Genomic DNA, 26787 nt, shown 5'->3' with positions numbered 1-26787 from the left:
GACCGAGGAACAATGCATTAGAATAGTCAACGGCTTTAAATTCATTGTAATGTAGTGGAAGTTCTTTATTTCACTTTGAACACTTATGCCTGATTGTTAGATTAAAATGCACAATGAATAAATAAGCTGTCAACAAAAATGGTTTTATTTTACATTACACAAGATTATATAATTGACCAAATATGTTAAACCGTTTATGGTGGCATGTCTGAGAACATTTCGAGGACAAGTCACCGGTGGAACAAAACGTAGCATTACATGAAATGTAAACTGCATTTTGATTGGACGGGAAAACAAATGCATTAAACATAAAACGTGTTTCGTGAGTTCCTTGGGACACTATCTGAGTACTGGGATCAACAGAACATCTGGAAAGACAAAGTTTTTATTTTATATAATTCTCAGAGGTATCGGTATTTAAATTATACAGCAACGTGGGCAAGTAATTTTTTTTCCATTTGTTAGAAAAAAATGAATTGCAAATACACGTATACCATCTTTTTCAGTATTGGGCATAAATCAAGTGAACCACAATTACCCATTCTTTATAATAATGTATGTGTTCTGTGGAGCTGATACAGCTTCAGGCTTTGTCTCACATGTATCTAGCCTCATTTTGGTTCCAAAGTCGTCATTGTGCAGTGACACTTTGACATAGATATTTTCTCCAATATTTGCAGTAATAGGATTCCCCTAAAAGATAAATAAAAAATAATAACAATGTACTGTGATTTTTTCCTTTGTGTGATGGTGGCAAACAAAACGTTAATTCTTAACTTACGTTTATTTCGTGGAAATATTGAGGGTCTGTAAAGAACTGCAGCATTACGTCATAATGACCCGTCCCCCCGACTTGATGATGAATCGTGGTCTGTGTTAATGGGGCCTCCGTGGGTTTGTAGTGCTGAGTCACGTGTTCGAATCTATCAAGATCACAGTTAACGTCAACTCTCCATCGATAACCGTGAATGATTAGCGGAAATGGTTTAGTGGATTCTGGGTAGACCAACTGATTGCTATACGTCACAAACTGATCAGATACCTGTAACATTGTATAATATCGCAAAATAAAATCTTAAACATACGTAGTATCAACTGTCTAGCTTAAAATTTTCCATCTTCAAGCAATCAAGAAAGAGCGTTTTGCAGCATTATAAAGAAATTATACTTTTTACCGTTTTAGACGTAGAGCAGTTAGTATAAGAATGATCAAACACCACCGTGTCATCAATCACGTGACCATAACAAGACTGCTTGGACAAGTAAATCTGGGAAACTCCCGAGTCAGGATACATCATACGAAGCAGTGTCATGTTCACCACTATCCGCCAATTTGTTGGGTCGCAATTCACCCTAATTGCGTCTTCCAATGTAAGGGCTGTTTTGAATGCGGTAAGAAAATGATACATGAACATAATCGAGGTTTTTAAAGAAATGTGCTTTGGGAAATAAAAGAAAAATACTCTGGGTGTAATAACTATAGAATACACACGGGTCCATTGAAGACTAAATCCACGGTAACTTGGACTGCCTGTGTCAGACGTGAAGCGGACGGCGAATTCCTTTCCTGCTACAACATTACTTCCTGGAGCATGCCCAGTAAATAAAGCAAGCGGATGTCCACTTACTCCCTCTGTAATCTATGGAAAACGTAGTCAAAATAAACATTTGAAATGGAAGATTACTTTAAAGCAAAAATTATGCTTCGTTTAATTGCATGTAATAGAATCATAGAATTATTGTAAAATTGCTTTTCATAAAAGATACGTTGTATTTTATTTAAAGTGTTGTATTTTCTACAGTGCTACATTGTGTTTTGTTATTAGTGTTGTATTTTTACAGTGCTACACTGTGTTTTGTTATAAGTGTTGTATTTTTTACAGTGCTGCACTGTGTTTTGTTATAAGTGTTGTATTTTTTACAGTGCTACACTGTGTTTTGTTATAAGTGTTGTATTTTCTACAGTGCTACACTGTGTTTTGTTATGAGTGTTGTATTTTCTACAGTGCTACACTGTGTTTTATAAGTGTTGTATTTTCTACAGTGGTGTATTGTGTTTTGTTATGAGTGTTGTATTTTCTACAGTGCTAATAAGTTTACGACTATCCTGTGCTAATTTAGATATAGAACAGGAAATGAAATTTAAAAAAAAACCCCAAAGATATCTTTGTTAGTCATAATTTTACTTTCTTTTTAGGAATATCTGAACAAGATATTTTTTTTCTAAACTTCTTTTGGAAAAAATACGATGTAATGTCAAGAAGGTTTCAATCTTTTTATTGTTTAATGGATAAGGATGTTAAGTGTATCCTTTATCTAGCATCTTAAGCTATTCTATCTAGAAAGCAAACCTCGAACATAACGAACACAAATATAGCGAATTTACAGTGTTATGCATTCTTCTTCATGTCCCGGCAAAGCTCTTATATAAACCTATAGAAAATTGCCGTATATAATGACGCGGCTATAACGAATTTACGGCTATAACGAAGTAATTATAAGACCCCCGTTGGCAAAATTTTAATGTATTTTATCATTTTTTTTTAATTATTATTTATTTTATTATTTTTTCATTGCACATTCCATTGGAGATACATGCAATTTTCAGATGTTTATATAAAATGCATCTGAAAATTCAAATATTATACATATTTTTACATAGAATTTAAAAACTGAGTCAAAAAGGATTTGCTGATATTTTATTTTGTAAATGACGGTAATGTTGATTATTTTATAGCATTGTTTTATGGCAAATACGCTAAAATAATTAATACGAATTCGCTATAAACGTATAATGAATTCCTGCTATAACGAAGATTTTTTTTTCTGTTTTGCTGTATAAAGCTGACCTGGTTAATAAAGAAACTCTAATTCTTTTAATGAAAGTGATGAAATCACCTCGAGAGAGTCTCCAGTACTGTTGATATCGAGGTCGCTGATGACGAGCTTGTAGATCTGATCAGTGTTGTTAGGGGGAGCAATGACGTAGAGACAGTCATTTCTGGGATATCCCATAGGGTATCCTGTCGAGGTTAGATTCCCAGTAGATGTGTTGAAGAAACCACTGCAATCTAGCAACATCAAGCGTACCAAAATATATTGTCAAAATATGACTTGTTTGTCTCGTTTAACGTATTTTAAAAAGGTTTGAAAATTGTGCCCAACTAACCAAAGCACTGTACATGAGCCCCGACTCTAGAGCATCCACCAGAACTGATATATGTACACTGTTCGACATGCTCCTCCCAACCATCACACTGAAGATCTATCACCTTGACAACGCCATGGCTACCGGTGGGGTGAGCTGGTCCAGAGATCATGTGAGCAGTAGTTTGTCTAAATGAGGAAAAATATAAAGATTCTTCAAATTTATTTTCATAATATGTCAAAGACAAATTTCAAAGTTTACAGATTTTTATAAACTGCTTCTAATAAACTTTATGTACATGTAAGGAAATACCAAAGCATGTGATATTTCACTTGTTGTGGGTAATTAGTTTTGCATTAAGAGCAAATATACTATCACTTTAAGTAGATGTTAACTCAAGCAGCTGTGTTCTTTGTTATGTGAAAATTTGTTTCAATCAAAATAAACGAAAGCTTGTCTTACTTGAAACCCATCATAGAACACAACACCTTTGCCTCGTTATCAGAGAGATCGGCTGAACATTTTTCCTCCCAAGTGTCATCCTTGTAAACTTGTACTCTGCCCGAAAAATTATGAGCACTGTCGACAAAACGAGCCCGTATTCCATCTGTAAAGGTTATGCGTCATTCTGAGCACAATCATGAAGCGAGTCCTTCTCTATTTTCAAGATAACATATAAATAGACAAATATACACCGTGGTTGTAATAGTTTAAGCAATGTGAACATACCAGTGCAGTCAACTCCCACAGATTTAAGTTTACAGCTCGCTTTATTTAGATCTGCCGTGCAATATCCTATGTCCGATTCATTGCCGAAACAACCCAGGGAGTTTACAAGGACCGGGGTATTTCCTTGTTGTGATTGGAAGAATGAACCTCCAGAACTTTAGACAAAACAAAACAATTAAATATAATAGCTCTGAATGGTGGAGAGAAAAAAAAGACAGTATTCGACAGCTGTAAAAACACTAACTTGTAGTGTAACATTTTGCAGACAACATCGGTATTGTTCTGATTCCAGCCGTCCAGACAGAACGACCCCCACTGACCGTTATAGAATACTTCCAGTCGGCCCTTTCCTGGGGCGTCGCCGTCCGATAACCGAACTGTGTGGAAACCTAAAGAACAAAAGAAGCATCTATCAAAAGTCTTACAACATAGATATATACTGTTGTTCTACAACAGAAAATATGATTTACCTAAAGCCGTAGGGGTACAGCTGACACCAGCGTCATCACTATGGGAACACGACTGATTTCCCCATTCATTTTTCAACCGACAAAAGGCAAGGTTGAGTTCAGATCCTTTGCAGTCGGGTTCAATGTTCAGAGAGGTACCATTGGCTTGTCCGAACCAGGCGTCCACGTAGACAGTTGGAGAGGAACTCCTGAAAACGCTTTGTTTATTCAATCTTTGAAGCGATGGATGCCTTTATTAGCATGTATCGTCCAAAACAACAAATTTACTGAATTTCAACATTTAACATGATTCAACCTAAAACTTACCAGTATCCCATGGATCGACACAACACGCGAGCATCTTCCAAGGTCCACGAATGATCGCAGACGCTGTACCACTGGGTTCCCTGTACAATATTTACTGTCCCGGTTGTGGAGGAGGTTCCGACCAACACAGCATGGTTGTTCACTACAAAAGTACCATTTCAGGGCAATGTGCTGACACATATACTGTAATAGTGTAAGAGGTGCTAAGAACGTAAGTTTTACCTGAACAAGACACGCCAGCATCACGTGAGTGATCACAGTTCACTCCCCCTGTCATGTCTGCTGGGCAAGTCAGAAGGCTGACCTCTGACCCGTTACAATTGACTCGAGACATGGCGACTCTTCCTGTTCCCCTTCCGAAAAACGCCGACTTGTAAGCAATTCCGGTCACGTTTCTAAACAGCATGATTTTGTCAAAATCATAGAAATAGTGACATGCTTATAAGATTAAATTTGTAGAATACTTTAGTGTCACTTTATTTAAACAAATGAACAAAGTATGCACAACTCACTGATCTATGGGATATTCAGTCAACATTCGGCAAACTGTTGTAGCATCCAAGTCGTCCCAATGTTCGTCACAAATTGTTCTCCACTGTCCTTGAACTTTGACTTCTACTCGACCCTCTAATGGATGCGACCCACCCTGTAGTCGTATGTCTTTTGTATCTGATATCGACAACGACAAAGTTTGAATGGCATTATGTTATTCCGGGATATCACAAAAATACACATGTATTAATATCTTTAACAGTGTTATCATTTAAGTTATGTAATTCATTCTTCCACATGCAAATGATTACGAAAAATACGTACGGCACCTAAGGCTTAAGCCAACACCAGACGTACATCCTCTTGATAATTCACAGCCAGAGATGTCTGACAAACCGTCAGCACAGTTCAAAACATGGATCATATTGTCCCTCGAACCTCGCCCATAAAAGTGATCTTGTTTTATTTCAGCCATAACGTCACTGAAAGTGCACGTTTTACAAAATTAGACATTTTTATTATGTCTCCAACAAATGATTTACTAGTATTTCTTGTGTGTCTTACTGACTTATCTGGAAACCCGATCATTCTACAGAGGATTTCTGCTGTCTGCTGATTAAGGTTATCATGACAGACGCCCCTCCAGTGGCCGCCATTTTGAATTTCCACCCGGCCCTCCCATGGTCCAGCCCCTCCCACGAGGCGCATTGGAGTTGTGTCTGTAAGTCATGACTATATCAGTAGTAACCAGTAACTTCTAACAATATACATGTAGATGAAGACTCGGGTTTTGGGGCTGGTTTCGATGACAAAACTTATCATTTCAGTGCATTTACAATTAACCCTAATCACAGTTTTAAAGACTCACCACAGGTGACGCCCACTTCATTGCCCGGGGAGCACGGTCGCTCTGTGTAGGTTATGTTAGTACAGGCTGAAATATCGGGCTCTGTTCCATTACATTTTAGGTCAGATATCACTTCCGGTCTGTCCGCGTGACCAAAGACGTCACCACGATGCACTGTGACGTGGCTACAATTTAAGAAATTGGTATTTCATGTAAATCTTGTAAAAAGGATTATATGACATGAAAAGATGATACGAGTATATTAATACGTACCTGCTCTTGAATCCTAGACTTCTGCATATAACCATACCTTCAGTTAGAGAGAAGTTTTGAGAGCATATGCTGCCCCATATTCCATTATGTTTCACCTCTATACGACCTTCTGATGCCTTTCTTCCACCGATTAATCGAATATCATTGGTATCTTTAAAAAAGGAAGCATGCATTTATCCACCAAACGTTATACCTCATTGTAATAAATCTATATAACGCGTTATCTCATTGGCTCTAGCTAATCATGTGTCAGGGCAATGAAACTTCATATGTCCTTGTCATCTCATATTTTTATCTTATTCCACGTGAATTTTCAATTCATGCGTATAAAAAATCCCGAGGGTGAGCATATGTTATCAAATGATTAATTCTAAATTTTATCCGATTATATCAACATCTTTAATCTTTTTATATTAGAAACCTAAGGAACAAAAACCCGGAAATGGAATAAAAAAAACATTCACTACATTCTTGTTTAAATTTTACAAGAGTGAAAAAACGATTAGAATCGAATGTGTTATATACACATGTAATAATATACTTTCATGTTAAATACTGAAATCTGATTGGTTAAGACGCAGATAATAATCCGTTCTATTACCCTCAGCGTTAGCAAAGCACTTGGCAACGGTAACACAATGAATTGTTACATGCGCGTAAAGTATGCGCGTATGAATTATTAACTGTGTCTAAACTATTAAGATTTCAGTATTTAACATGAAAGTAAAATAAATTGCAAGCGTGGAAATGGAAGGGCACGACTAAACGTAACCCCCCCCCCCCGGAAAAAAAGTTCAAAGTTCAAATGTCTATTGTTTGTGTTCTTTTTTTAGTATAATAATAACTCATGGTAATTCTTACTAGACACACAGTGGATTCTAAGCTGTCTTCCCTGTGAGCAGTTTGTTACTGCAAATGGTGATAGGGTACATATCATGTTGTCATAGCAACCCCTATCGTTGTAGCGGTAGTAACGTCTCGTCACGTGATGTACTGAACTGACTAAACGGAATCCCCTGTTGAAAACAAGATCGTATTAATTTTTTTTAAAACCTTAGCTGTTTGCACCTAGCCGCCCTTACTTTCGCAAAATCGCCTTCCCATAGCAAGAAATCAAATCTCTGACATGGATGAGAGAGCTAAATGCAGATAAATTTTCAAGATTGGGATTTTCATTTCACTTTTCAATTTTCGATTTTACCGCAGTTTATTTTGTTGAACATGCTTCAGTGTTTTTGGTGTTTTTTTAAAAATTGCACTACCCAAATAAATATGTGGATGTTTATTTATTCTACCTTGCCTCAAATATAAAGAATGTCTTCAATCAAAGTAGATAAACATTTAAATTCTGATTGAAAATTTACCCTTTGCTGTATCCCATCATTTGACAGATGCTATGAATTTGGGAGTCCGATGTTGAATTGTCACACACGGGGTGTGCTGTGTCATTCCATTCCGTAACTTGAAGATATCCTTCCGAGCTCACATTCCCACCGTGAAGTTTAAAGTACGACAAAGGCTCTAAAGAGTTAAGCATACTAGTTGTATGGAGATTTATGAAAAGGGTACCGTTTTGACGAGTACGGGAAATTTAATACTATACTATGTCCCGAGTTTTTGCTTCCACCACTTTTCGCTTGGTATTTCGAGAATAATAAATACCTTTGTGCTCAAAATACGTTCATCAACTAATATGAAAAATGTCCAGATTATCTGTTTTGAAACGCCCCCTCGACCGCTTCCGGTTTCAATACACATCCCAAAATAGAAAGTCTATGGAGATTTTGCATTGCAAGCCCGGATGATAACGTTGAAAAATTGCGCAAGGTTCCCGAGTACTTCCGAATGGTGAAAAGATGTAAAAAGCGCACTTATAATGAAATATCGCATACAATATTGCGCATTTTTAAAAATGAATTTTTATTGAATTTTTTTCAAATGTGTCCATTATTTTACAGTTCGCGCATACAAATCACAAAGAAACTTGGTAAAAATTTTTATAGTAGTGTCGATCAAAATCCGATAAAATAATCAGTTTATGTATTGACCATATGGGAATATGTGATGTGGGCATTGGCAAATAACAAAAACAAACATTAAACCACCGTAAACCAGAAAAAATAAATTAAATATAATTTCAGCTGACATCAAACAATACTATAATGCAAAGTGATTTTTGGTTTAAGATGATCTTCATTTTAAAATTTAAGAATGAAATCAACAACCCTATTTTCGTGATTACTCTTTCATTGCAATACATGGAAAATTATAAGATCAGAAGTTTATCAATGATTTCGTGGCGTAGTGGTTTTATGCATCGGCTTATTGTCTTTTTGCTTTTGTGGTCATGTGTTCGATTCCCGATGACTGCATAAATATTTTTGTCTTAATTATGATGGTTTTGTTGAAATATTTTTTTCTATTTAAAAAATCCTTTTTTTAATAATTAAAAGCATTGAAGAAACTGTATATCGCTTTAGTATCACACATGTGATATTGTGTATAGAAAAAATAAACAAAGACGTCTAAAAACAATAGTACCGCACTCGATTCACTTTTGCATGGGTATCTAAAGAAAAAGGAAAGAAGACACCGAGAAAGAGTAAACAAAAAGCGTTTTTCCTATCCCAAGGCTTGAAATGAGACTAAAATGCACTGTATGCGGTAAGGCGTCAGATAAATCTATTTATAGAAGCAGGTACTTTCTATTTAAAAATGAGAAGGGGCGAAAAATGGGAAAGTACGCTATACCTCTTTCCCATTATAAATATCCGTAAGAAATTTGTTTTCCCCCTGTTAACTTTTATGAGTGAAAAGGAATATAATCTGTCAATGAAGATATCTTGGATATTTTCCATTTCATCAATTCCAATTGTACGTCTTTCCCAGGTATGTGTATTTTTATTAAAAATCATCAAAATGTGATGGAAGCAATAACTTGGGACAGACTATAGTTGGGGTAATGTTAATATTCCATGACGTAAATCGCTTTGAGGTGGATTCCAAACGGAATTATATATTTTCGATGAACTGAGTGAGTACCGCATGATACCCCTGCGTCCTCGCTGTGTTGACAATTGTTGACAGTCCATCCACCGAATGAACAACTAGAGATGTCGGACTCCGTCCCTCTACAGTTTACATCGTCCATAAGTATATCTCCAACCCCTTGACCAAAGTGTGCTCCACCGTAGGGCTTAGCAAATCTGTTTAAGCAGAGGGCATTTTTGATGAATTGTCAACATATCAATAAATAGATTTAATGTTGAACATGAAAACGCAACCTGGGATTTTGAATCTTTTAACAGATTTAGTCCCTTCAAATGACCATCTATACTAGTAGCTAATGAATGTATCTCGCAAATATCTCAAATCCGAATCTCTTTATTCCTAAAAATTGAAGGAATTGTTTGGAATAAAATATAGCGATATAAGGATCATGCTATATGGTCTTATTCCGTGCGATGCTACATGCTACATGCTTCGTGCAAACAATGAGCGCATGTAAATTAGGTGATGGATTTTAATGATCAGCAGGATGAGGTGGTTGTGTTTGCAATAGATATCTTAAATATTCATCTCCTACGAGTAAGAGATACCAGGTCACGTGATAGCTTGACGATGCGACCTTTAAATTTAGACTGACTCTCTGCTTGTCGGAGTTGTTCGGAGACAGCCAATGGTTGAACGAGACAATATTGAACTCTGGCGTAGGAATACATACGACTGCAAAAAACTTCTAAATTGTTTATTATTTAAAATCTGACTATTTCCATGGTATTTATAAATAAGTTTCCTTTAATAAAAATGCTTCAGCGTACATTACATCGAACTTATCGATTATTTTCAAGAACTAACTCTCGTCAGCGGTAATGATTTGTGCTCAGGTACAAACACTGTTTCAGTTTCGGTTTGCCAGAGTAACTGCATAGGAGAGTTGATAAAAATCAACTCCTAATATATTGCCGTTATGTACTTGATATTTAAAAAAATGGTATTAAACAGGATATTTCTAAACATAAGTAGGTTTTGGTTTGGTTAAAGATGTTTTGGCGCACGAGCAGAAGCGACAAAATATTCGTGCGACCGAAAAAACTGAATATGGTTCGTAAACTGTTGCCAAAACAATCGCATATGAAAAAGTACTCGTCCGAAACTCGCACGATTCAAAGCGACCGTTGTGCGATGTAAAAGCATTGAAACTTGCGATATATCTTGCGTCTATATGCGTTTGTTGTACAATGAACGCGAGTGTTGTAAGATATTGCGATAAGATCGCACAAAAGACCAAATGATTGGACGATTGAACGTACACCAATACGACAGGATGAGCGGCGCTCGTTCGATCATGCGATTCATCGTACTAATGATCATACGAGTAAGAGGCGGTATGCCGGTATAAAGTGCCCGATTCCGACGCTCTTCAATAGAAATATTTGAAACCAAGAATAGATAACGCCCAAGAAGATGACAAAAGCAACAGCCAAAATCAAGGTCAATTGTGGCCTGCAACAGATATGCTAATACAATTTATACTTAAGGAGTATTCAACCGATTTATTTTTGTTCATTTCGCTCTTTTTGTCAGTAAGCAGATTAATACTTGGCAAATTCCAATGTCTCATATAATCTCTATTTTACCACAATATTATTGGAGCGAATTCAATACGATGCAAGACCGTATATAGAAGCACAAATAACATGGGGCGAAAATAACCATGTATCCAGTATATTTTAGTGGCAAAGCAAGTAAACTGAAACCGAAATGATGGTAAAACGTTGCAAGATTACATGAGACACGTTGAGCAACAGTCTCATGGTCGCATAACACACGCAAAAACAGCTGCGATTTATCTTACAATATTTAATCAAAGTACTGAGAGTACTGAAAGATTGGGTCTTGAAAGTTTTGAATTTGTAATTGTCCTAGATTTCCTCGAATATCCTTCCAAAATTTATGAGTTTGAATTATTTGTTACAATCTGTGTAAATTCGGCTTTTTTGCAATTGTCTGATACTTTATCTAAATTTTACTCTATCCCGGCCTTCATAATTGTAGAAAATTGACACAACGGTATATTATGTAAAATAAGACCCCAAGGAAAAATTTTAAAAATTACTACTAACCGGGAAAATCAAACAACTATATCAAAGTAGATAATTTTAATCATTAGATTTATTCAATTTTGTGATCCAAGTGAAAATCCACAAGTCGGACGGTATCTGTAATAAAAGTTTTATTCCTTTAGAGACGAACAGCAGTCATACCGCAAGTAGACTGGGAGTCAATGAAACACCTATTTAATTTGTAAAACATCTGCGTATATTTACATTTTCAAGTGTCTTTGCCTGTGATATCACTACGTATCGATTTTGTACTATATAACCCATAATACAAATGACGCCAAATTGAGGCGCCAGCGGGGTTTGCTTATTTATATTTAAATATTTAATCGTACGATGGCTTAAAATTATATAAACATAAGTAATAATGAATCATTCTTTAAATATTATGAGGTGATAATTTCAGTCGGGCGTGATCAAATTTATGAGTTTGAATTATTTGTTACAATCTATGTTAATTTGGCTTTTTTGCAATGGATTTGATCACGCCCCGACCGAAATTATCACCTCATAATACTCAAAGAATGATTCCTTATTCCTTATATAACCCGTCCCGATTTTAACTTCGGCTTGCGCATGAAGTTTGGTAGTATTAGGGTGAAAGATTGTCAAAATAAAATTTACAACTTTTCAAAAATGGCACATTGCGTTTGGGAACTTTAATTTCTATTCCACCATCAACCTGTTCTATTGATTAATGAGCTCGTACACCAACTGAATCGTCAACGGCGCTGTGCATTCAGTTACGTAACTCATTCCACATTTGAACCCGAGCAAGAATATTTTGATCAATAAAACTATTTGTTTATTTTCTAAATAGAATTTTGTTTATACACAGAGGGCTTAATATGATTTAATGCGTGTTTTTATAATACATATTTACTGAAATGCATGAAAACTTTCTGCACTATTTTCTCACGCGTAGACTCAATTCATGTGCTCTACGCGTGCCTTCCGGTTTGAGACTTCGGCTGACTATAGGAATGAGAGTACCAGTGCACCGGATGTTGACATCAGAGAAGTGTTAATACAAGATTGAGCCGCGCAAAAAAAGGTATGGCTAAGGTGATTGGCTGAATTAATTGCTGAAATAATGATTATTTCAAAGTAAATTTATCACTGTTTAAAATGAATGATGGATTGAAGAAGTACTGCAAAAAAAAAAAGAAATAAGAGGGGTTGAAATAGGGGGTGGGTGTCAATTTTGGGACTTGGATTTATTTGCTGCGGATCGCTGTAAGTTGTAAACAAGCTCAATTTTGACCTATAAACGCCATGGGACCCTATGTATTTCTACTGATTTTGTGTTAGTGCTTGGAATGAACTTTCAAATGTGACCAAGGATATGTCTGTAAGTATAATAGCAAACTAGCCAGGTGGGTTTAAGTTAACATTGCGCCCTTTGGGAAATGAATTGGTACTCTTTTCCCAGTAAACCAATAGACGGGGTCACGTGACCCCGTCTAAAAATCGTGCATCGCTCTTGCGAGCACACAAAATGTTGTAAAACATTCGTACCAATCTTCGTGCGTTGCACTGCAATAATTTGGGTCGCATTCGGTCGCGTCTGAATAGTGTGCATGTCCACAATTTTGAGGAGACTTGATGCGACGACAAAAACGCATGCAACGAATGCGAGAGTTCGTACAACGTATGAGATAGCTCGTGCGAAGCCAAAAAAAAAAATCGATTGCAAAGTGTTGTAAAGTGCTCATGCGCCAATTGTAAAAGGGGCTTTATAAAGGCATACAGACTGAACACAATCAAAATACTCGATAAGCAGAATTGTTGCGATCGGATATGCATAAATTTCACACATTACATTGTTATGCAATTTAAAAGAGCTAAAAATAAAAGATGTCATTGTGACACTTATGCAATATCGTATTCATGTAGGCTATATCCGTAGATTTTATTGTCTTTGTTTTTATCCATGTAATTTATTTCTTTTGTCCTGAAGAAGGGTATGGTTGTCCCGAAAATTAGAAAACATCAATTGTTCGTGTCATAGCCATTTTTAGTGCTTTATACCGTATATCCATTTTTTTCGCGTGTCAAAAAATTTGTAAAACTGGGGAAAATATGTAGCATTTTTTTTATTTGCGTAAGTCATTTTTTACGATTTTAAAAGCTCCTTATACTACAGGGTATAATTTATACTTATATTTTGCGATTTGAAAGAAATCGCGAAAATAAAAGTATGTGTATATATATATATATATATATATATATATATATATATATATATATATATATATATATAATTTAAAATATTTCCATTTTACAAACTGTTGATTATTACAGACAGTTCAATTTGGGTTTAAAAATACGGATGAAATGTTTTTCTTTTTCTCTTCTTTGCACATAACTGTCACTCAACAGTTTGTAAAATGGAAATATTTTAAACTGTTTATTGTCGCGAGTGTCCAAATGCTCACTTAACAGTATCTGTCGATATCCCGGGGTGTTTATGTGTTGTTTATGTACACGCACACGGGCCCGAAGTGGATTGCTTGTTTCCCTAGTATTGTACTCGTTGCAGCCTGGACATGTTATAACATATAATACATTCTTAGTGTCACATGACATGTCCGTCTTTATGATGAATTCTTTTCCGCTGAAGTCGTACTTAGATCCCTCTGTAATATGGTCACAGGTCCCGCATCGTGGGTTTCTACATTTAGTAACTGTGTGTTTAGTATCAAAATGGGAAGTGAACAATATTCGTTTTAGATTTTTAGGCTGACGTCTGCTGTTAATGAAGTTCACATCTTTGTAAATTTCTTTCGTGGATTGGTCGTTGATGAGGATATTATTAAACTGATGAATTATTGGCGTAATGTTCATATTTCTTGGATTAAAAGTATGTACAAATGGAATAATATCAATGGTTTTTTCCGGATGTTTACTGGCTAATAATTCCGATCTATCATACTTCCTGGCTTTACGAATTCCGTCGTCAATGAGACCTTCGGGATAACCTTGGTTAGTGAGGTAATGTTTGAGTTCCCTGAGGCGTATGTCTTGGGTGTTTTCATCGCTCACAATGGTACAAATACGTCGAGCTAAATTATATGGAATAGCAGTTTTTGTATGATGAGGGTGACACGAATTAAAATGAAGATATTGATGTGTGTCAGTTGTTTTGTAGTATATATCAGTAAAAAGTTTTGAATTCTTCTTTATAACCAGAACGTCCAAAAATGGTAATTTGGTGTCACTACTTTTTAAAGTAAATTTGATGTTGGGATCAAGGTTGTTCACAAGTTGATAAAATATCTTTAAATTTTCGTCACTATTATTCCATAAAATAAAGCAATCGTCTAGAAATCGTTTCCAACTAGATTTAATAGATCTGGCTTCTTTTTCTCCTCAGAGTGAAAGTATTTGTTCGTGTAGCTTTTCTTCAAGGTATCAAAGAGTTACAGTGGCGTATGTTGGTGCCACCTTTGTCCCCATTGCTGTACCTTTCACTTGTAAGTAATGATTTTTTCCGAATGCAAAGGTGTTGTTTTGAAGTATTATATGTAACCCTTCGAGTATATATTCTTTTGTAAAGCGATCTTGTAGAATTTGAGGATGCTTGTTGATCCAATAGCTCACCGCCTTTATTCCAAGCTCTGTTGGTATTGAAGCGAAGTTATGATCAAAATCGAAAATATCCCTTCGGTTCCCTGTGGTAGAATTGTGCTGACTGACTTCCGGTTTCATGTACTCATCCCATTCGATCCTCAGCTGGTCACGTGATACCCGAAGGGTATATAAGCTGAGAAAATCAGTAGGATCGGAGAGTCTGTGTTCGACGGCCGAGACATCAACACATCGAAGCCAGGAAAGAAATTAAGGTTGGTAAGAATAACCTGTCTGTAGTCTTACGTGCCTGTAATAGGCTTTCGAGACTATAGGTGTATATTTGGAGTAATAAATATACAAATTGGCTTGTTGACAGTAGTTAGAACGCTACAGTCCCGGAACGGCGCGTACGCTCCTGTCTTCGAGCAGCGCATACGCAATCGTAGTTTGAAGTGCGTGCGCCACAGAGAACCGGGGGATATTATTTGTACATATTTCAAATTTAAATCTGTGATTGAGGAAATAGATCATTTAATTCACTCTTTGATTTGCTCAGGCAGAGCAGCCGAATCCCATATCGAACTCAGAAACGTTACATAAATTTGGTGGCAGCGAGCGGTGGGATTCGGCAAATGAAAGAAATAATCACATTTAAAATTAGTTGTTAAAATAGAGTACTGTTTGTTTGTTTCTCTTTTATTTGTTAAATGATGAGCGCAATGGATGAAATGCTGGATGAGGAAATCTCTTTCCTTGAACAGAGTTGTGAGCGATTGCGCCTTGAAATAGAAAAGAAGTCGACACCAGTAGTGAGAAATAGATCGATGCGCGATTCTGGCATTGCTACTATACCCAAGGAAGTTGTAGTTCGGGAATGCTTAACTGAAGGAGTTGCGGATGATACAGTGGTGAGCGTGAATTTAAGGCAAACGGAAAACTCTCAGGCGGAGGGTAGTTACATTGATGGTGTTACTTTAAGAAAAACGGCACAACGAAAGCCTGCTTCTGCACAGAATGCACATTATGAAAGTGCGCAACAGTATCAAGCGGATGCGCCGGTAGCCGTGACTGATAGGCTATCAAACGCATCAAATGCGCATCTACAAACGGCGAGTGCGCCGCAAGAAAATCGTATGCATGCACAACACTATTTACCACTGCAAGTGCATTCGCAGATACCAGTGCCAGCGCAAGTGCAACAACAATTAGCTACAGGTGAATTGAGTACAGTTACAGATTCTGTGGGCCAGAGACGAAATAACGACTTTGCGCTAAGGAATTTTAACAGTCGTCCGCCTACGCAAATGCCAATCACCACCGACAGGAATGCAACAAAATGCAATATAAAACCTGCGACTTTTGACGGTAGTCATTCTTGGATTGATTACAAGTCTCATTTTGACGCTTGTGCGGCCATTAATAACTGGCCTGATAGAGAGAAAGGACTCTATTTAGCCGTATCATTGCGAGGTGCTGCGCAAGGGGTGCTTGGGAATGTCTCGTCAGAGACGGGACAACAGTATAATCTGTTGGTTGAAGCACTGGAGGAGCGATTTGCGCCGCCGAATCAAACTGAGCTTTACCGTGCGCAATTGAAAGAGAGACGACAGAGAGCTTCGGAAACACTGACAGAACTAGGTCAAGCAATTAGGAGACTTACTTGTCTGGCTTATCCTTCAGTACTAATGGAGGTAAGAGAAACACTTGGAAAAGAGGCATTTATAGATGCGCTGGTAGATTCCGACATGCGATTGCGCTTAAAGCAAAGTAGACCTCAGAATTTAAATGAAGCAATACGCTTAGCAGTTGAGTTGGACGCATATTACAAGACTGAAAAGAGAAGCCACGTGCACAGTGTGAACTTCACAAAACCCACTAGTGAGAATGAATCGCAGTCCAAAGATTTATTTGAAATGATGCAGACACTTCAGGATAAGATAGAATCGATAGAGAAGCGCATTGAGGAGAAAGGTAAAAATCAAGGCGTTCTTGAAGGTCACAGATTTGCCAATACGCAAAGAAGCGGGAAAGTGAAGTGTTACAAATGCTCAGAAGAAGGACACATCCGTAGAAATTGTCCCAAATTGAAGAGAGAGCGCGATAATAGTACTCGACGCAGTGAGCAGCCTAAAGATGGGAATGCGCGTCGAATTCGCGGTAAGCAGAGGCGAAAAAATCGAAAGAGTTCTAAAGGAAATGTAGGTGCAAGCAACCTATGTGAAGAAGCAGGTATTTTTATAGATTCAGAAGTAAACGGCCTCAAAACAAAACTTCTCATTGATACTGGTGCATCCCTGACTTTGTTGTCTAAGAGAATATATGGCAAACTACCAGACAAGCCCGTATTAGAGGAGAGTAGACAAGTTATAACGAGTGCCAGTGGCTCAAGACTTTGTCAGTATGGAAAAGCCGATTTCGTTATAAAGATAGGAAGGTCGAGGGAAACGGTGAAACTAATGGTAGCGGATATTAGTGTAGACGGGATACTGGGTCTTGATTTTCTTAGAGCATGCAAAGGAGATATAAACTTCGAACGAAGTTCTCTGAAATTGAATAATGAGGAGTGTCGCTTCTCATGGGAAGGTACATTAGGGTGCTATAGGGTAACGGCGGATAAGGATGTGTGCCTGCCACCGAGAAGTGAAGTTGTAATTCAGGCTAAGGTACCGGGAGAAAATACATTTGGTTCCGCAGACTATTTGGTAGAGGCCGAGCCAAAGTTTCTTGAGAGTGGACGCGCATTGGTTGGCCGAACTTTGGTAAAGGGACATAATATTGTGCCAGTTTGTCTCATGAATATCACTGAGAGCGTTCAGCAAATTCATGGTGGTACTTTGATTGCAAAAATGACTGCAGTGGAAGAACAAAATGCTTCCGCGGGTGAGGCTGAAAATAGTGCTAAGGGATTACGCAGTGATTTGCGGGAGTTGTTTGACAGGTGCAAACTTAATCTGTCTCCTGCGCAGTTTTCGAAGGTAGAACTATTCTTGCACAAAAACGAGGATTTGTTCGCAACATCGAACTATGATTTAGGGCGGACACATGTTGTGAAACACAAGATAAATACTGAACTAGGAACTCGTCCTATCAAACAGGCGCCTCGACGAATCCCTCTACATTTATCTCAAGAGGTTGATAAGCAAGTCAATGAAATGGTTGATAAAGGGGTAATCGAAACATCTATCAGCCCGTGGGCATCACCCGTTGTCCTAGTTCGTAAGAAAGATGGGACAATGCGCTTTTGCGTTGACTATCGTCGATTAAACGAAGTTACAGTGAAAGATGCATATCCACTTCCAAAGATAGAGGAAGCGTTTGACCATCTTTCAGGGCATGCTATGTTTTCTACACTAGATCTCAGCAGTGGGTACTGGCAGGTCGGCATGGAAAAAGGAGACAAGGAGAAGACTGCCTTTGTTACGCGCAAAGGGTTATATCAGTTTAGGGTTATGCCCTTCGGTTTGTGTTGTGCACCTGCCACTTTCGAACGTCTCATGGAGACAGTGCTTGCAGGCCTTCAATGGGACAAGTGCTTGGTATATCTGGACGACATAATTGTTGTCGGGAAATCGTTTGAAGACATGCTAGAAAATCTCGGAGAGGTGTTCAAGCGTTTGCGACAGGCAGGTCTCAAACTAAAGGCTAAAAAGTGCAACCTTTTTGCAAAGAAGGTTTCGTACCTTGGACATATAATATCTCAGGATGGTATTGCTACTGATCCGGAAAAGGTAAAAGCAGTTGCTGATTGGCCGATACCAAGTCTCAGAAATTCGATCTTTCCTTGGCCTTTGCAGCTACTACAGGCGCTTCATACGAGACTTTGCTTCCATAGCCAAGCCCCTGCATCGACTCACTGAGAAGGGAAGGAAGTTTCAATGGACGAAAGAGACCCAGGAAGCTTTTGAGGTGTTGCGTGATCGATTGGTCAGTGCGCCAATTTTAGCATTACCTGATGTAACAAAGCAATTTATACTAGATACGGATGCCAGTGGAACGGCAATCGGTGCTGTGCTTTCGCAGAAAATTGATGATAAAGAACGTGTGATTGCATATGCAAGCCGAACCTTGTCTAAAGCTGAAAAGCGATATTGCGTTACCAGGAGAGAATTATTGGCGGTTGTTCACTTCATCAAGCATTTTCGACACTACCTTTATGGATGTCATTTTCTAATCAGGACAGACCACGGATCACTAAGATGGCTGTTACGATTTAAGGATCCGGAAGGTCAAATGGCGAGGTGGCTGGAAGTGATCAGTACGTACGACTTTGAGATTGAGCACCGCCCTGGTCGAAAGCATGGTAACGCAGATGCACTCAGTAGAATACCATGTCCCCAGTGTGGTTTCGAACCTGAAACAGTGCAAAAAGTTCGAACTGTGTACGCAAATCTAGACTCGAGCGAGAAAGATGACCATACTTTGAAAGAAGCGCAGAGTGAAAGCAAGGACATTCAGTTGGTTCGTTCTTGGGTTGAAAGTGGGAAAAGACCTTGTAACTCTAAGATAACGCAGCAAGGGTTTGTGGTGAAATCACTCTGGAATCAATTTGATCGCCTGTGCATAAAAGAAGGGCTGTTAATGCGAAAATGGATACTGCTACCCTCAGGCAAGGAAACATTCCAGGCTATTATACCCAATGAAGAGCGTCGGAGAGTACTTAATATGTGCCATGACAGCCATACATCAGGACACTTAGGTGTTACGAAAACTCTGGCCAAAATAAGGCAAAAGTATTACTGGCCTGGGTTTCGGAAAGATGTCCAGCAGTATATTTCCGGTTGTGAAAAATGCACCATGCGCAAGAATCCAAATCCAAAGCAAAGAGCTCCTATGCAAATTGCTGGTTCCGGTACTCCAATGGAGAGGATTGCAACTGATATATTGTGCGAATTGCCAGAGACGGACAGAGGAAATCGCCATATACTTGTAGTGTCCGATTATTTTACAAAGTGGACAGAGGCTTTCGCTCTACAAAGTATGGATGCTGAAACCGTAGCAAGCACAATCATGGAGCAAGTTATAGCCAGATTTGGCGTACCATCAGTTCTGCATTCTGATCAAGGGCGCCAATACGAGAGCAAGCTGTTTTCTGAAATGTGTCGGTTATTGGGTATTAGAAAAACACGTACCACACCTTATCACCCGAAATCAGATGGTATGGTGGAACGATTTAACCGTACACTGCTCTCGATGCTCAGTACCTATGTTCAAGAAAACCAGCGTGACTGGGATGTGTATCTCCCTTATTTATTAATGGCTTACAGATCCACAGCGCACGAGACAACTAACTTCTCCCCAAACATGTTGATGTTGGGTAGAGAGGCGACTACTCCGTTAGACCTGATGTACGAGATGTCATCTGATATAAAAGACATTCCTTCTAATCAGTGGGTATGGATTTTGCGTGAACGCCTGGAAACCGCGCACAAAATTGTTAGAGAACATACAGAAAAAGAGATGCTACGCCAGAAGAAATATCATGATGCGAAAGTAGCATGGTCAATATTTGAGCCCGGTGAAAAGGTCTATGTGTATTTTCCGGTTAGAAAAAGCGGCTATTCGCCAAAACTGACATCGTTTTGGAAAGGTCCTTTTGTCATAGAGAAAAAGTTGTCTGATTTTCTTTACATAGTAGCATGCGGATTTCGAGGCAAGAGTGGTGTTATTCATTGCGATCGCATGCGAAAGTGTAAATCTCAGATATTGACAGGTGAAGAACAAGAACTGCCAGTAGAGAGAAACGAAATAGAGTATGAGGCTGACAACTTGCATGCTATTGATGACAATACGCATGTGTGTGATAATGATATAGAAAGCGCGAGCGCAGACCTTAAAAGTAGACCCCTGCGCCAAAAACGCGCACCTGCTTGGCATGATGATTTTGTGGTAGAATACAAAATATAGTTCAGTTATAATATCTGTATTGTTTAAAATGTGTAAATAGTGAGCAGACAGAATTCAATGTTTGGTATTGTTATTTTATGTTGTAGGAAATGGTTAACACTAAGACCACTGCTAGGAAAGAGGGACACCGATGTCCTATGTGCAATGAGCGCATTATGGAAGAGAATTCCTGGGAGAAACATGTTATAGAGTGTGGAAGGAAGCGTCGCCAGAAAAGATTTGAGTGTACGCAGTGTGATTACGCCACCAACAAGAAGAGTGATATGCAGAGACACGAGAGAACACGGCACAGTGGTAGTTCTGGAACCGTACAAGCAGAAAGCGAGTCTGATCATGAGTGGGAATCATTGGATCCTGGGAGTCTCTCTGACGTGGTAGGTGAATCTGACATCCTGCGCACAATCCCTGTTACCCCAGAAGTGACGAAGAGGAAACCCACGAGACCACTTCCAGTTTATGTTCCTAGAGCAAAGGCCATAGTGAGTCCTGATGCCGTTGTTCCAACTGCTCCAAGTCCTTTTGCGACTCCGATGATAACTCCACGTGAGCGAGCAGCTAAAGACCTCACCATTACTGCTTCTGCATCCAAACCAAGCACCTTAAGGGCCGTTGCTGTTCAAGCTGGTATACTTACCGTGGACGCATCTACCCAGACCTTGACTTCAACGGGAGTAAATGTTGACACGCAGACAGAAGGAACTAAGAGGAGGCGCTTAGATCGAGTTCAGAAATCGTATCAAGTTGGTGGAGAATCGGTGATAGAAGTCCATGAAGATGAAGAGTGGTTTTAAGATGACTTTTGGTCAATTTCAAGCTAGAGAGCAAAGATATTGCACTGCTATTACTATTAACCTTTACATGTTTGCTTTGAGAATTAGATGTAGTGCATCTGAAAATATATGTTACTGTCTTAGATAAACGGAAAATTAAAAAAAAAAATGTATAGTGTTGTTTAATCTTGTTCCTTTTTGATATTGATTTGTGAGAATGCGAGACGCATTCCTCGGAGGTGTGGGTTGTGAAGCGAAGTTATGATCAAAATCGAAAATATCCCTTCGGTTCCCTGTGGTAGAATTGTGCTGACTGACTTCCGGTTTCATGTACTCATCCCATTCGATCCTCAGCTGGTCACGTGATACCCGAAGGGTATATAAGCTGAGAAAATCAGTAGGATCGGAGAGTCTGTGTTCGACGGCCGAGACATCAACACATCGAAGCCAGGAAAGAAATTAAGGTTGGTAAGAATAACCTGTCTGTAGTCTTACGTGCCTGTAATAGGCTTTCGAGACTATAGGTGTATATTTGGAGTAATAAATATACAAATTGGCTTGTTGACAGTAGTTAGAACGCTACAGTCCCGGAACGGCGCGTACGCTCCTGTCTTCGAGCAGCGCATACGCAATCGTAGTTTGAAGTGCGTGCGCCACAGAGAACCGGGGGATATTATTTGTACATATTTCAAATTTAAATCTGTGATTGAGGAAATAGATCATTTAATTCACTCTTTGATTTGCTCAGGCAGAGCAGCCGAATCCCATATCGAACTCAGAAACGTTACAGTATATTAGAATATAAACTGACCACGTCCAATGACACAAGTTTTGCGGTATGTTGAACACTTTCAGGCAATTGGTTTATTAAATTCACATCATCCTTAATAAAACTGGGAACTTTTTCACAGTAGGGTTTTAGTAAAATATCAATCAAATGACTTAATCTTTCGGTGGATGAATTAGGTCCTCCTACAATAGGTCTAAAAGAGAGGTCTACTGGATTTAGGCAGCAAATATATTCTCCAGTCTGGGTTTTTTACAGCATTTTTTATTTGTAATGATTTATGCACTTTTGGTAATCCGTAGAATTGACTTTCTCGGGCATCAAAGTTAATAAGATAGTCTCTTTCCTTTGTAGTGATATTTGACAAATTTTCATTCACAAATTGTTTTATTTTGACTGAGTTTTTTTCTCCTGGTTTTCTTCAACGTGTTTATAATATTCTGGGTCATTAAGCATATCTAATATTTTAACTTCATAATATGCCTTATTCATTACAACAACTCCGCCTCCTTTGTCGACCTCTTTGATAACAATGCTGTCATCATGACATAAATCTTTGAAGGCTTGTTCCTCTTTTTTCGATAGATTTGACTTTGTTTGTCTTGGAACGTTAGAAAGTTGGAAATTATCAAGAGTATTACACACTGTATCAAAAGTTTGATTTCTACCCCGTTTTGGATTAAAATCTGACTTGTTTCTGACGAGATCCTGTTCTTGTTCCTCATTTAGATTTTGTGTAGAATCATCATCATCCTCGTAAAAATATTCCTTTAGTCGAAGTTTTCTTGTACATTCCTTAATATCCGTTTTAAGTTGTTCGTTATTCATACGGAGAGTTGGTGTATATTTTAAACCTTTTGATAATAATTTTATTTCAGTTTCATTCAATACTCTGTTCGAGAGGTTGAACACTTAAGGATTATGTTGCATTGGTTGCTGTGTGATATTAGCTTCACGAGCATCTAATACATCTGTGTCCGTTGTTGGCGTTTCCTCGGTATGTATCTTTGCCCTCGATTGGGCTTGCCTCCTCCTAAAAAAGGTGGCACCAACATACGCCACTGTTACTCTTGGATACCTTGAAGAAATACTTTCACTCTGGGGAGAAGGAGAAGCCAGATCTATTCAATCTAGTTGGAAACGATTTTTTGACGATTGCTTTATTTTATGGAATAATAGTGACGAAAATTTAAAGATATTTCATCAACTTGTGAACAACCTTGATCCCAACATCAAATTTACTTTAGAAAGTAGTGACACCAAATTACCATTTTTGGACGTTCTGGTTATAAAGAAGAATTCAAAACTGTTTACTGATATATACTACAAAACAACTGACACACATCAATATCTTCATTTTAATTCGTGTCACCCTCATCATACAAAAACTGCTATTCCATATAATTTAGCTCGACGTATTTGTACCATTGTGAGCGATGAAAACACCCAAGACATACGCCTCAGGGAACTCAAACATTACCTCACTAACCAAGGTTATCCCGAAGGTCTCATTGACGACGGAATTCGTAAAGCCAGGAAGTATGATAGATCGGAATTATTAGCCAGTAAACATCCGGAAAAAACCATTGATATTATTCCATTTGTACATACTTTTAATCCAAGAAATATGAACATTACGCCAATAATTCATCAGTTTAATAATATCCTCATCAACGACCAATCCACGAAAGAAATTTACAAAGATGTGAACCTCATTAACAGCAGACGTCAGCCTAAAAACTAAAACGAATATTGTGCACTTCCCATTTTGATACTAAACACACAGTTACTAAATGTAGAAACCCACGATGCGGGACCTGTGACCATATTACAGAGGGATCTAAGTACGACTTCAGCGGAAAAGAATTCATCGTAAAGACGGACATGTCATGTGACACTAAGAATGTATTATATGTTATAACATGTCCAGGCTGCAACGAGTACAATATTGGGGAAACAAGCACACCCCTGCGAATGTTATTGTCATTTAAATTTTAGACCACGTGGTTTTATTTGACCCTTTCAGTTTCGCAGTAAAAATCGTGCCTCGTATTCATAGTCTACTAGTATTTCATAGAATCTAGGTACTTGTAATCAAATATGATTAAAATCTAGTGGTTTATTGATTTTAAACTTTATCTTCATTATTTGGTGGATAAAATGTTTTCTAGAAATAAATGTGACAATACAAAAAAATAGTTTTTTTCTCTGTCCAACAATTAACATGCTTTGTAGAGATTCTTTATGAGGGTTAATTTTCGATCCGCGCCTGACCTAGTAATAGTATCAATAGTGAAATAGACTATACTATTTTATGCAGAATGTTCCTTGAAAATGGCTCGATATTCTAAGTATTTATGCAAGACAGACACCCATTATTTTTTTTAAAAACATGTTATTGCACACCACAAGCATCAAACATGGCTATGATTTTATTAAGCAACCCAATGTTTATATTTTCAACCACTCTACATGTGGTTGAACACGAACGATAACTCTGTTCTGAATATTATCGTTAATATAAATAACCGCTATATAGTGAAATAAGACGTACATCTTAAAAGATTGTCATGTTTTAACATAAATCAAAGTAGGATATGATATGAAAAACGACCAGTACTTACGTATTTTGAGAATATTATCCGAACACTTATACTTCCGCTCGAAATTTTACAGGAACTGAACAAATCTCGGTGAAGTCTTGTGATCTTTCATTCGAGCACCTTTGGATTTATTATATACTTAGCAACGATAAAGAAAATATTCCGAACACATTCGCAGGGGTGAAGCAATCCACTTCGGGCCCGTGTGCGTGTAAACAAACAACACATAAACACCCCGGGATATCGACAGATACTGTTAAGTGATCATTTGGACACTTGCAGTAATAAACAGTTTAAAATATTTCCATTTTTCAAACTGTTGAGTGACAGTAATGTGCAAAGAATAGAAAAAGAAAAACATTTCATCCGTATTTTTAAACCCAAATTGAACTGTCTGTTATAATAATGTATTGAATTGTATGTTATCTACTATGTTGCAAATTATATTTTTTTTCCGCTAAATCTAACTATGACGTCATAATAGACATTGCCGTTCAACGTTGAAGTTTTTTGACGACACGTTACCATTAGAGAGGTTGAGATTTCAAACGTGTACGGGTACGTGTACGTGAACTAGGGGAACCACCTAATATCTTCGCGAATTACGTCATCAGTTTTTGTGACGACATGGTTTCTACACGTTCTCTAAACTTGTAGAGTGTCGTCTACACGTAAGTACAAACGTGTAGCTTTTTACAACAAATAAAATCTTTTTGATGAGTGAATGTATTCTTGTGATACATTATATAGATTTTTAAGCTTCATTTCATTGAAAATTGATAAGAAATTTACCATTTATTTGGAATTAACTAAATAAATTCATGTCACAAAACTGCGTCGATTAACGTACACATTTATATCCCATAAGTTAAGAAATCTCAACTGATAAATTACAAAAACGTGTACGTGTACGTGTAGTTTTAACACACGTACGCGTACCCGTACACGTTTTAAATCTCAACCTCTCTATTATATAGCTTCTGAAGGTTTTAAAATGAACGCGCTTAAGCTATATTGAACGTTTTTCGTGTTTTCTTATTAAATAAATAAATAAATAAATATATATATATATATATATATATATATATATATATATATATATATATATATATATATATATATTATACTTACACTGCTATGTAACCCAACATACGACAAACTACCACCGCATCTTCCGCATCAAATCCATCGTCACAAACGGTTCCCCACCGCCCGCCGTGGTACACCTCCACTCGTCCCTCATACGCATGCGCACCATTTACCAGACGAATAGGTGTCGTTTCACCCGCTATAAGATAACATCATAGAGAACATTTCTCAACATAAGCAAAGGATTTAGGAATAACAGTTGAACCTGATTACTTACTTGCTACAGTTCTCTAGTATGAAAAAATGTTTACATGTAAACTTGAACACTTGGAGTCTATGTTGTAATCTTATAACGAAGACGATGAAACATATTTTTGAGCGGAAGTAATTTCTAAAACAAAATTAATGCATAAACTAGGCTAGAGATCAATGAGATAATGATAATCTTATCTGTTAATTTACCTTAATTTTCCCTGTATAATAATATATATAAAACTGAAATGCAACAAACTCGCCGGTACATGGAGTTGAAACTGTATAAAAGACGTACCACAACTCGGAATGTGACTCTGTTGTAGCAGCAATGTGTACTGAAACAAGGAGAAGGCACTCGTAAGATAACTGCTGTTTTATTAACAAATACCGAGTGCAGGCATACAGATGAACGTGTTTC

General features: G+C 37.7%; 1 protein-coding gene across 1 annotated transcript; it reads right to left on the bottom strand.

The window, feature by feature from the left end:
• Positions 1–129: 129 nt before the first annotated feature.
• On the bottom strand, positions 130–26787 carry LOC105339606 (scavenger receptor cysteine-rich domain superfamily protein). The gene is made up of 23 exons (XM_034467078.2): positions 26665–26787; positions 26157–26313; positions 9308–9471; positions 7630–7786; positions 7127–7281; positions 6266–6416; positions 6014–6177; positions 5714–5864; positions 5470–5627; positions 5166–5322; positions 4876–5048; positions 4654–4795; positions 4348–4535; positions 4122–4266; positions 3878–4032; positions 3611–3755; positions 3170–3336; positions 2899–3071; positions 1493–1640; positions 1176–1378; positions 782–1042; positions 539–693; positions 130–368 (listed from the first exon to the last, which is right to left on the bottom strand). Exons 2-23 carry the CDS (start codon positions 26174–26176, stop codon positions 155–157), a joined length of 3546 nt encoding a protein of 1181 aa, XP_034322969.2. The 5' UTR covers positions 26177–26313; positions 26665–26787; the 3' UTR covers positions 130–154.

The sequence above is a fragment of the Magallana gigas genome, chromosome 6, assembly GCF_963853765.1.
Source record: "Magallana gigas chromosome 6, xbMagGiga1.1, whole genome shotgun sequence".
In the NCBI taxonomy this organism is placed as follows: Eukaryota; Metazoa; Mollusca; class Bivalvia; order Ostreida; family Ostreidae; genus Magallana; species Magallana gigas.
This window is presented reverse-complemented; position numbering and strand designations above follow the sequence as displayed.